Source organism: Hypomesus nipponensis, chromosome 27, assembly GCF_054491055.1.
Source record: "Hypomesus nipponensis isolate SF chromosome 27, ASM5449105v1, whole genome shotgun sequence".
NCBI classification, from domain to species: domain Eukaryota; kingdom Metazoa; phylum Chordata; class Actinopteri; order Osmeriformes; family Osmeridae; genus Hypomesus; species Hypomesus nipponensis.
This window is the reverse complement of record NC_140387.1, coordinates 5,629,171-5,641,237: the sequence shown is the minus strand read 5'-3', so window position 1 is coordinate 5,641,237 and position 12,067 is coordinate 5,629,171. Positions and strand designations below refer to the sequence as shown.

General features: G+C 46.7%; 2 protein-coding genes across 2 annotated transcripts; one reads left to right on the top strand and one right to left on the bottom strand.

Moving 5' to 3' along the window:
* Nucleotides 1-1,521: 1,521 nt before the first annotated feature.
* dmtn (dematin actin binding protein) lies at nt 1,522-6,938 on the bottom strand. Its single transcript, XM_084693783.1, has 15 exons — nt 6,808-6,938; nt 6,478-6,558; nt 6,245-6,388; nt 6,078-6,140; nt 5,380-5,479; nt 5,136-5,180; nt 4,907-5,038; nt 4,640-4,737; nt 4,427-4,541; nt 4,253-4,302; nt 4,041-4,088; nt 3,758-3,766; nt 3,349-3,414; nt 2,790-2,870; nt 1,522-2,690 (listed from the first exon to the last, which is right to left on the bottom strand). The coding sequence occupies exons 1-15, from the start codon at nt 6,814-6,816 to the stop codon at nt 2,577-2,579; spliced, it is 1,155 nt and encodes a 384-aa protein (XP_084549909.1). The 5' UTR covers nt 6,817-6,938; the 3' UTR covers nt 1,522-2,576.
* A 2,940-nt stretch (nt 6,939-9,878) lies between these two features.
* Nucleotides 9,879-12,067, top strand: pbdc1 (polysaccharide biosynthesis domain containing 1). Its single transcript, XM_084693782.1, has 6 exons — nt 9,879-10,015; nt 10,568-10,633; nt 10,741-10,800; nt 10,929-11,069; nt 11,176-11,287; nt 11,387-12,067. The coding sequence occupies exons 1-6, from the start codon at nt 9,986-9,988 to the stop codon at nt 11,476-11,478; spliced, it is 501 nt and encodes a 166-aa protein (XP_084549908.1). The 5' UTR covers nt 9,879-9,985; the 3' UTR covers nt 11,479-12,067.

Sequence of the window (12,067 nt, the reverse complement as noted above, 5' to 3'; positions counted from 1 at the left end):
TACTTTTATTTTTGGGTTTATTTTTATTTTTTACGAAACCTAGAATTAGGCATAATACCCTGAAGGGAAGGGGGAGGCAGGAGGGAAGCTGTGAGGACAGGAGGCGTGAAGGGAAAGAACGTTGGAGGGGGAGGGGGGTGTAAGGTGTGTTTGGACAGAGCAAGGTGGGGATGGGGGGGGGGGCTTCAAAAGGGGAAGGAGGGGAGAGACCAGGGTGATCACAGTATAGTCGGGGAAAGGGAAAGGAAGGGAACATGTGTACTCACCCTCTCTGTTACAGGTGAAAACTGCTTATGCTTTAATGATACTGTTGGTGGTTTTTATGTTGGGGTGGTGACAAGGTGTGTTCGTTTCCGGTGTGACCATATGCGGATCAAGGAGGGAATGCGAAAGGTTGTTGTTTGGGGGGGGGGGGGGGGGGGAAGAATGGGGCCTTGTTCCTGAATTCTGTTAAGGTCTCAGAACATATCTCACAGAATGTACAGAAATTGTTTAATCAAGGTTTTCTTTATAGCTAAAGTTTAAAAAAAATTATAACTTTTTTTTTTTTTTTTGTCTAGTACTTGTATTGCGAGGCCTCTTTCATTTATGTAGATGTTTCACTCCATTCAATAAAAAACTGAAAAGAACTGCTCTTGTCACCATGTATTGAGTTGCTGGACGCTCTTCCACTCAAGGACGGCGAGCTCGCTCTGGCGCAGAGTGGCTGCCAGCAAGGAGCTCAAGTGCGAGTGGGAGGCATTCCATTGTGCTGCCTGGCGCAGTGGGAGCGAGGGACGCCGAGAGACAGAGCTCCTCGCTTTTATGTTTCACCTATGTTGCCAGGCAACACAGTACCCCACACATAAGAACACACATTCAAGGCTGAACATGCAGGGGAGATTGCGCAAGGGGCCTCTTTTTTTTTCTCCCCCCGCCCCGCCGTCATTTCCACCGAGAGCCGAGCCGCATGGCACGTTTGACATTTCAAATGGACTGCGTCGCTCTGCAAAAGGTGCAGTGTAAAAGGACCAACGATGGCATGGTTGTCTTAAGTAGCCTTGTCTACTGGATGACTAGTATAGATTAGAACACTCCCTCCCTTCTGCCTTCCCTGGCCACTCTGCAACCCCCACGCTGCTGGCCTCTGGAGATGTTCGCCCACACTGCCAGAGCAGTATGTCCTCTTATCTGCTGCTGCATCCCAGCCTGCCAGTTCTGTCGTGCCTCAGCCCTCAGCATGTTCAGTCTTGTAGCGTAGCGTAGGCTTCGGAAGTGAACGTCTTCTACCTGCTTCTGTCGCCTGCCCCTATCCCTTTTGTGTAGGCCTACAACTTTTGTTTTTACCGTGTTTACTGTAAATTGTGTTGAGAAGACAGTTTCTGTCTCGAACATCCAAGCCACCGGTTGAGCCACAAGCCGATATGGCTGTTAACGCAGTCACAGTGAGGCTAACAAATCGATCACTTGCTGGCCTACTGGCGGATAGAAAACCCGAGATTTAAATAATCGTAGAAGTATACGAACCGAGACACGTCAAGATGTTATTCATTCCTTTAATGTATTTCCCAAATACAGCATAACTGACTGATATGTGTAGACAAACGAGACAGCAGAACTATGGGGTGTGTGCAATGCAAGATGAGTGATGGTGAGTGCTGAAATGGTGTGATGAGTGACAGAAACGGGACACTGCAAGGATTAGGAAGCCTACATTAGTGGACGGCCGGAGTGCAGTTATGTTGTCTACGCAGCCTCACTCATCTCTGATCCTCTCAGTTCAAAATGTGATCAGTGCTATGTGTAGGAGTGCCTAGGGCACCTAACAGGAGAGAAGTTATAATGCAGGGTTGGATGTTAGTCATTATAAATGTGTTAGTTGCAGTAAAAACCTCTTAGCGAACAGTGTGTGGGAGTAAGAAATACAATCATTTACAAATAAATATTTCCTCCAGTTAAGCACCAGTTTCCACCAGTTAACTCAACATCAAATAACATGTCACACAATAAATAAATGTACATAGTTAGGTAACTGCCATTCAAGTGAAATATATTAATACATGACACGATGTTAACCATGATTAAATAGCTATCATTCAAGTAACATTAATACATGACAGTCTGGAGGCCCTGATATCACTGAAACAGGGATGTGTTTAAAAACGTTCAATGATCATGAGAATTAAATAAAAATGTCGAGCTTTTAAGGAAGCAGTGGTGTCTATGCATGTCCGAAACAGCTGTGTGTGCGTGTGTGTTTATAGATGAGTGATTTACTGTAGTGCATTTGTGTGTCCAAGGAGATGTCAGTCCATAGTGGCATCAGTCAGGGTTAGTAGAGTCCTGGGTGATAAGTTAGTTTGGAGACAGGCTTGTTTATACAGTACTGGGACTTCTAGCAAGGTCAATGGACACAACAAGCTTGGACAGGGTAGACTAAGGGAAATATGTTTGGTTTATGATACGACAGACTATTACGGAGTATATGGCAGTTCTTAGTCTTCCAGTGTTTCAGTTTGGAAGGTTGGTAGTTCTGGAATAGACTTCTTCAGGCAGCGCAGTGATTAACGGCGTTCGAGGGATAAGATCACTTCCTGTTAGAAAAGTGAAACTTTCTTCTTCAGTTCGTTTCGTTTCCATAGTGACAGGCGGTCGAACTCGGTGATTGGCATTCCAAACAGTCGTTCGAACTCCTCAGGAGCCAAGTGCCTCTGTGAAAACAGTATCCCCCATTTGAGTTATGACGCATAGTCATGGAAACACACACATTCAACACGTACATACATTATAAACACCAGCCATTCACACACCTCTAGTCTGGTGCGATCAACGCCTGGTGGCAGCTTACAGCGCCCTCTGTGGGTGACAATGAGCGCCTCATATGGGCACACCTGGAGAAACAGATGCAGAAACATAATAATCGAAAAATCTGTCGTTTCTTTATAATTTCTTTCCTAATTTCCATTTATTTCCACAATTTGGAATGCAATTTGTGTCACATAGCAGTAATGCTCCATATCTGCCAATATAGCTAACTCTGCAACCACAGAGAAGTCCTTCAGTTGAAATGGAGGTCCAGAAAAAAACGAAATACATGGAAGGTAGACTCTCGGACTGCAGAGTTCAGCAAAGCTGGTCAACATAAGTGCAGTCAGTCATTAGTAGAGAACAAAATCTGTGTGAGACAGCCGACTATATAGTATGCAGACTGCATGGGTCAAGCAGGCGTGTGTGTGTGTGTAAGGGTGACTTATGAATATGTGTTTGTCAGTGTTTGTGTGTGAGGGAGGGGTTATTAGTATGTGTGTGTGTGTGTGTGTGTGTGTATGGTGAATGATATGAACAGAGAGGCAAGTGAGCACAGCTCACCTTCTGCTCCAGGATGCTCGGCAGGGAGTTTCCTCTGTCCAAACGTTCCCTCCGAGCCTCGCCATTCTTTACACGCCGCAGCGCGCACACATGCGTATGGGCACACACGCGCACACACATGATGCAGAAGAGGGCAGAGTCAACATGGATTTGATTGGTCGTGTCATGGTTACCTAATCTGACGGTGCAACATGAACACGCTTACAGAGGAGACACACAGAGGGGACATGCCACACAGAGTTGTGTGTGAGTCCAGATTATAGAGGTTATGGGTCTATAGAGAGCCAAGGCTTGAAATGAGGACTAGCTTATTTCTGAATAGCTGCATACGTCCCATTTAAATAGCAAATGGTCCTTTTTTCCACGACTAAATGAATACATCCGTGACTAAATGAGGTTGGTGTTTAACCTGGGCTCCCTATACACCATCAAGACTGAAAGCCGTCACTACAAGCATGAACATGTCAACGGAGGATTAGAGAAGAGATGAGCGAAGAGAGGAATGTTAGACTGAGTCATGAGATCATGCCCATGCAACACGTGTTATGGAACATCCGACATGTTTACCTGAACACCTGGAAACACAGAAGAAGAGACGAGAGATTAGAAGTGAAAACAGACTGTATATCTAGAACACCTCAACTCTCCTATGTCCTGCACATGCTGTCTAGTTCGGCATGGGGGGCGCTGACAACCCTACCTGTCCTTCCAAGGTCTGGCGAGAACTCTGCCGACTGCATCTATAACGAGGAACGACGTCAACAACCAGTTGGTATGGAAACAAACACACACAAACACTCTCACGCAAACATACACAATCATACTTTCACTCGCGCGCACACGCGCACACACGCACGCACACACACACACACACGCACACACACACACACACACACACACTCACCCTGGTTAGGCCTGAACGGGAGCTGGACTTTGATGCAATGGCAGAGGAGCCTGAGGAAAAACCGCCGGTACATTCCAAGCAGAGACTTCAGTGTTTTACAGTAAAAGATCGATATGTGTCTATACAACCACGTGTCCACACACACACACACACACACACGTACATCCGACTTACTAGTATGCATATGTGTCCTGTCAGGAAGTGACTGTGTCTTCCTGCGGAATTGGACGGCTTTCTCCTTTTCCTCCTTCTCCTCCTTCAGGATCAGCCGGCCCAAGTTCGACTTGATCTGGACACACACGACCCCCCACGGAGTTACAGTCACCGCCGGGCCAAACGTGTGTGGCAAACACCGCGGGCGGTCAGATAGCTAGCGAACCCCCCCACCTTAACGAGCTCCTGCTCCTGCAGAGTCTTGGCGTCCTCCGTCAGGTCCTCGAACTCATCCTCCTCCTCCTCCTCTCGCTTCTTGCTCCTCTCGATCTCTGCAGCCAGATGGGGGGGAAACCGTGTGAGAAGCCGAGTTCTCCGAGTTCTCGCCGCCGGACTGCGGTGCTTTTGCCGTCCCGTGCTTTTGCCGTGCGCCCATGTGTGGGTGTGAGTGTGTCTGCGTGTGTGTGTGGGCGTTAATGTGTGTGTGTGTGTAACTGTTACCCATGGCAGCCAATGAGGGAGGACAGGGCCAGTATTCTGTCTCAATCTTGGACGGCAGGTTGGGGTCTGGTCTCTGGGCAGCTGGGAACTTGGAGGACTGGATGATGCTGCCCTCCACATGCTTACCAACGTCTACAGATAGTTTTGAGGAAACAGACACAAGCTATAGATTTAAAAAATCCGTCGGGTGGGACGAAGTTGGACTTAGAGGTTCAGAGGTCAACCTCACCTTGTTTGTAGATGGGAGGTTTCTTGTAGATGTTGGTCCCATTGTCTAAAATAAAGCAGAGAGCACAGAAAGGATCTTTACAAAAACGACCGCACACGACGAATGTGGTTGGTCATGCTGGAAACTTGCAAACCTTCCAGGATTTTGTGTGTGTGTGTATGTGTTGTTGTGTGTGTGTGTGTGTGTGCGTGCACGCACACGTGTGTGTGTGTGTGTGCAGTACGGCGTGTATACGGGTGTGCACCTGGTCTGTGGAAGTGCATTAGAGAGCCGCCCGTTTTCTTGTTGTGCAGCTGCAGTGTGGAGCCCCCTGGTGACTCGGTCTCCTCCCTGCACCCCTTCAACTAACAAACACACTGGGTTAGGGCTCCACAGGCACAGAACAATCGCCCTAGAGACGCTAGAACCTTAGACGTGTCATCGAAGTCATCAAAACATGAACGGCTATGCTATACGAGCACACATGACCATCACAGTTAGAATTGAGGCCGGTTCGAATCAATCCGTTCTTGATACTTTGATCCAGGGGTGTAGGTTTGTTTTCAAATGTGGGTGTGACAGCTTTTTTTCATAGCTGAGAATGTGGCCATTAAACATTTTTTTCCTTAAAAGAAAGGGAGGGGTACACATTGAATGTTTTCAAAAGATTTTATGTATAAAGAAACTTACGCCCTGACTTTGACCATCAATGATTTCTTTCAGATGAGCGATGTTACGTCCCCAGTAACATCGCTCACTCAAGTCCCCAAACTTGAGTGAAGTTTGAAACAGTGTCATCATGACTCTTTAACCGTTGACTTCAACTTACTTCAATGATTAGCACTAAATCATTTACATTGTCAGTCGTTCAATCATCAAAGCATTGTATTCAGACTGTGATGGTTCAATCCCAAACAATTTGACTGCAGCACATTTGTCCCAGGGCCTCTACACAGGTCTTACCTCAGGTGAGGGAGGCGGAGAGCCCAAAGGAGGTGGAGAGGCCGGGGGGGGTGAAACCGACCTCTGGTGGAGGAGAGGAGAACCGTTAGAGAAGAGGAGAACAAGGCGGATCCAGTGTGGTGAGCCTGAGAACAAACCAGGCTTCTTGTGTGTCCTGGGTCCCCTACCTCCCTGCGGGGCTGGTCCAGCGAGGAGAAGCTGAGGTGAGGCTGGTAGGTCATGAGGTCAGGCCTCTCCACCTCCAGGATGGCCTTGTCCCTGGGCAGAGCGGCCAGGTCTCTGTAGCCCACCACCTGGTCATTCACACGCGCCTGCCACAGCACACACGGTGTCAACAAGTGTTTTTGCATCGTGTATCATCGTGTTCTTGGGTCATCAAGCGTGTCAGAGATGGTCTTACTGTGATACTGGTGGCAGGTGAGCCAGGGGCACTAGGACCCCTCGATGAGGACAGGCTAATAGGGGCGACCCCTCCCTCCACCTACATGCATAAAAAACACGTTTTAATCAGAATGTTTGAACTTTGCTGGCACTGTTATCTAAAGCCACATGCAGGGGGGATTTGAACCTGGGACTTCACAATTTGAGCAACACCCACCCCCACACAAACGATCCAACAAACACCATTAACATCCTGATACATGAGATGTTTTCAGGAGATAGTCAGGTGGGTCGATATTTTAAAAAATGGGAGGTATCAGATATGGGCAGGTGTGAGTTCAGCTTGTACCTTCTGCATGACTGGAGTGTGACCCTCCTGTTGTTCAGACCAGATGGCTTTAAGAAAAGAGAGTGGTGATGACGAAAGAGAGAGAGAGAGAGAGAGAGAGAGAGAGAGAGAGAGAGAGAGAGAGAGTGTAAGAGGGAGAAGTCAGGAGGGACGAGCGAGGAGAAAAGAAAGGAAAGACGTCAAAACTAGAACAACAATACGGTTTTAGGGAAGCATGTCAATTAAGCACCAAATAGCCATTGATATCAAGGTGGATGTGGCACGAAATCTAAGCCCTATGTGGCCAGTGGTTGTGCATACTTCTTTACCCCTTGCACTAGCAAACCCATTAGTTCAATTCCGCAAAAATGTGTAGAATCTCAACACTGTGATCCTGCTCTAACTCACACACAAACACAGAGAGCATGAGAGATAGAGAGAGAGGGAGAAAGACAGAGAGAGAGACAAAGAGAGAGACAGAAAGAGAGAGAGAGAGAGAGTGTGTAAGAGGGAGAAGTCAGGAGGGACGAGCGAGCAAGTCCCTCGGGCTGTGTAATGGATAATGAAGACAAAGAGTCTCTGTAAAAGATTGGGAGAGTCAAATTATAGGAGCCAGCCTGCTACCAGAGCCCCTTCTACCGTTTAGTATGGGCCTCAGACCTCTCCCCCTGCCCCTCTGCCTCCTTGGCCCAGACGTAGCCAGTCTCATTGATTTCACAGGGAAACTAGAGAGCGAGACAGAATGCGCTGTAGACCAAAACACGGAGGGAGTGGCAGAGAAAGACCACTTATCACATGAACGAATCCACCTCTGAAGACTGAGGACCGAGGGGGCGAACCCAAAACAACGGGAGAAGGTTGTATGGATCCTGCTGTTAGAGGGGAAATCCTCCGCTGAAGGATCCCTGCTTCCTCGGACTCCCTCTGGCTTCCTCCCATCTTCCTCCGCTGCTCTCCCCGCTGTCTCTGCCTCACCCTCTGCATGTGAACCACACCAACCCCCCCCCCCCCCACCTCTTTCCCCCCCCCCCCCCCTCCCTGTGCTGTTTATCAGTTCGCCCAGCCAAGCCGACGCCCAGCCAAGCCTCAACAGCTATTGCCACGGTTACACGCCTCCCTCTGGAAATGAGCATCGAGCAGAACATTAGCTCTCTCTCTCTCTTTATCCATCCATTCATCTACCGCCTTTTAAAAACAAATCTTTAACTGATCAGTCTGAAGTATAGTGCCAGGAAGTGTGTGCATGTGCAGACTCAGCACTTCCTGTTGGGTGGGTGGATTACCAGTGATCTATTGGGAACTACTCTGGGAACTACTGAGCATCCTGATCTGTTAAGGGATATATATTGATTAGTTGGATTTAGGTCAGTCTTATATAGGGGAATCTGTAGAGTAGGATGGCATTGGGTTCCTTATATATAAGGAGTGATGCTTGTGTATGTTTCGGCTGTGTGGTCACACGGTTGGTAATGGTGATGTAGGCTAGTCTGATGATTCTTGGCACTGTAGTTTATTGTTTGTGTTGAATAAATCAATAGATTTGTTACTACCAGAGTATTGTTTTAGGAAGCTTAAGTCAAGCTTTCAAAGATCAACAGTGCTGCCAAACTATCCATTACTTCTCTGGCCTCTTATCTGCTCCTGTAGGCCATCGGGAGCTGTCAGATCCAGACCATGACCAGAGATCCTGTTAGTAAGAGCTTTTTTCATCTAATGAAATATCATGGTTTTCTGTCTCCAGTCCCAGCCTCTCTCTCTCTCTCTCTTTCTCTCTCTTTCTCTCTCTCTCTCTCTCTCTCACACACACACACACACACACACACACACACACACAGGCCTACAACATAAAACATAAAGCTGCAACTTCATCTGAAGTCGTCATCTTTGAGGTGAACAACCGTAAATGCACTAATTCAAGAAGCATATTCTCACTTCTCTACATTCTTCCCTTCGCTGCTGACTCGAAGAGGTACACAATCTCACATCAGGATGATTCATTGTAATATAGTCTTACATTATGTGTCATAATAATACAATATTGCTTACAGCATGTAGGTCACAGTACCAGCGGGGCTGGTGTCCTTGTCAGGAGAAACGAAACGAATCGCGACAAACGCGCCACATGAGATGCGAGGCTATCATAAAGATTTAGACATAAAACCGAAACCACAAAATCGGCAAGAATTTTCTTTTCTTTTTACAGTAACAAGATAAAGCAAAATCCTTCGTTTATTGGCAAAACTGAGATAACATAAATACCGTTTAGATTGCACGTAATCATGGCCTGTCAGTAAATGCGCGCATTAAGGAGATGGAAACGAGACAAGTGCGTCTCACTGCAAAACGTGGACTGAACCCGCACTCGGTATTATATCTGCCTCCAAATGATAAAACATTAAACATTCTAATCCTACCTCCTAATAATGAAGAAGAATAATCCAAGGATCAAATCAGCTCTGTGGCCCGTTCCAAAATGTACGGCAGCGGAATCTCACATCAGTCGCGTGCCATAGACCAGGCCTATCGTTCTGACGCTCCTGTAGACATCGAGGTTGGAGGAGCAACGGGGGGAGGGGGGCAGGGGCGTGTGCGTTTTAGGTACGGGACTGATGCTAGGGTCTGGTCTGCCCTATGTCAGAGGAAGTTGTTTCCCTGTTGCTGCTTTTCGACAGTGGACCAGCCCACTGTCGCCGTGGGGGTGATCATAGAGAAACATTGTGTTCAAGAAAATAACGGTAACCAACAAGTGTTCTAGTTTACCTATATAAGACACCAAATTATGCATTTAAAACAACTCCCTGAGAACCAAGTTATATTCATTGCGATTATCAATATGCCTATCTGCATTTGAAACATTCCTTTCTTTAATAAGATCATTTGATTGAATGGACAATATTCCAGTAAGGCAACGCTATCTGAGGAAGGCGACGGAGTTTGCATTTGGCCACTAGAGAGCAGCATTCATTCTCTGTAGCTAACCAGTGAGCTGTCCAGTTTCCAGCTCAGTAACGCTGTCATATTCACAATAACAAACTTTCAAACAAGAAAGAAACAAAAATACCACATTTTAACGTATTATTTTTGATGGGAATGATTTCTCTCCTAAGCATAAATATTAGGTTCAGGCACGGATCGAGGTGCACGAGCAGTGTCTCTTTAAACAATTTGACGTCACTGGTAGTGTACGTTCACAGCAAACATGGCGTCGGGAAATGGACTTGCTTCTCTGGTGAGATCCCATCTGTATCCTACATTTAGAATATTGATTGAGACTTTAGGTTATTATAATATGGCAGTATCGCTGAATGCATGACTGTAGTACAGTCCCGTGTTGAAATTGCGACTGACAGGCAGCTTCCAAGTACGTAGCTGGCTATGTGCACGTGCCTCGTCTTTCATCTCAGGCTGACTGAACTACTGGGCCTAGTCGAATAACTCAGCTGCCAAAACACTGCATCTGTTCTGTTAAACTTAATTCCCGGAAAGCAATTTGTTAAACACGGTAATAAAGGGGGTAAGACAAACGGTACCAACTGCTTGTAAGCTGGCTACGTGACAGAACTGTATGCTAGCGAAAGGGCTTTGCTGCAGTAGTGTGCTTTGACAATGACACCTGCCATGGTGGGTGGAATTTGTGTCTGTACCATATATAGTCTATAGTCTGGAGGATATTACCATAGCTACTAGCTACCAGATGGGCTACCCACTTGAACTGGGGGCTCAACTACCATGTCCGTAGTAAAATGAGACCTTGTACTGATTCTAACATTCTTTTGCACAGGGTGTTGATGGAGCCCTGTCAGCGGCCCACGCGCTGTCTCTTCCAGCCGATCAATATGGAAACGACGTAAGTTGCCCAATATGCATTAGAATGGGCAATTTCCGTATGGCGAGATGAGGTTAAATAGATTACAGGCCAGCAAGCTTATGCATCTTTTTGCGTCTTACTTTTAGCAACAGTTGGAGGTGATGTGGGCGATGAAAGCCTACAACCACGCTGAGGTCTATTTCAATGTAAGATTTTACCCTATTCCACAGTTTTCATTCCAAGCCAATCTTCGAAGTTTTGTAAGAAATCGAAAGAAAAGGTATCTCCACAATTTGTCTTTACTGACATAAGGAAACGTGTGCTTGTGTTTTAGCTCATCTCATCCGTCGACCCCAAGTTCCTGAAGCTTACGAAGGTGGATGACATGATCTACACATCCTTCAAGGAATCATTCAGTGACCTCAACATCCGATTGCTGAATCCCGATGATTTGAAATCGGCAGAAGCCAAAGAGGTGGGCGTCTGTGTGTGTAAAATAACCGTTGGAACAGATATTAGGACCATGTCATGAGGGTCTGCGCCGTCTTGGGTTTGTTTGACCTGTGCCCTTTCCCCCTCAGAGATGGCGTCCGTTCTGCAACCAGTTTGATGGTGTTGTGGAAGACTTCAACTACGGAACTCTTCTCCGCCTGGACTGTGAGAGGGACTACACAGAAGAGAACACCATATTTGGTATGATGACACGAGGAATACAACTCAATTCGTTTATTCGTCTTTGTGATTACCACTGGGGGGTGAACCAAAAAAATGACCAGTATTTACTCTTTACAGCGACCAGGATCCAGTTCTTTGCGATCGAGATTGCCCGGAACAGAGAGGGCTTCAACAGTCCAGTGTTTGAGGTTAAGAATCCCAAGAGCTAGCCTTCCTCTCGGACTCAAGAGCTCCACATCCATGGAACTGATAGCCTCAGCAGCCAAGCAGGAACACGCCCTCAGACGTGATCCAGCCCCCCCCCCCCCTCCCTCACTCTTTTGCCTGAAGTTTGTTCCTTCATCCCTCAACTGAACTGAACTGAGGTCAACTAAATGTGGAGGAAAGCTCCATCCAATGCCAGTAAAAGCATGGTTCAATTGCCCAGGGTAGTAAACAAGTGCACGATTTGACAGTCGTGTCGGAATGACAAGGTATGATTTGATTATTTAACAGGTGACCCTGCCTTTTCCCAGAGGAACTCGAGGCCCACAGCCACACAGGTGTGTGTGTGTGTGTGTATACAAATCGACATTAAGCATGTTTTATGTACTTAATTTATATGCCGGTCATATCCTTGAGTTTTTTTGGAACAACTTTTACGAATTAAGCCACTTTGTACTTTCAAGGTTGTAGGTTAATGATATGATGCCCATGTGTGGTGAACCCTGTTCAATTTAAGTATGTACGTTTTTGTTTTAAGTGTGCTGGGTGTTAACACATTTCAGACATTGAGCCATTAAAATCTCGATCACGATA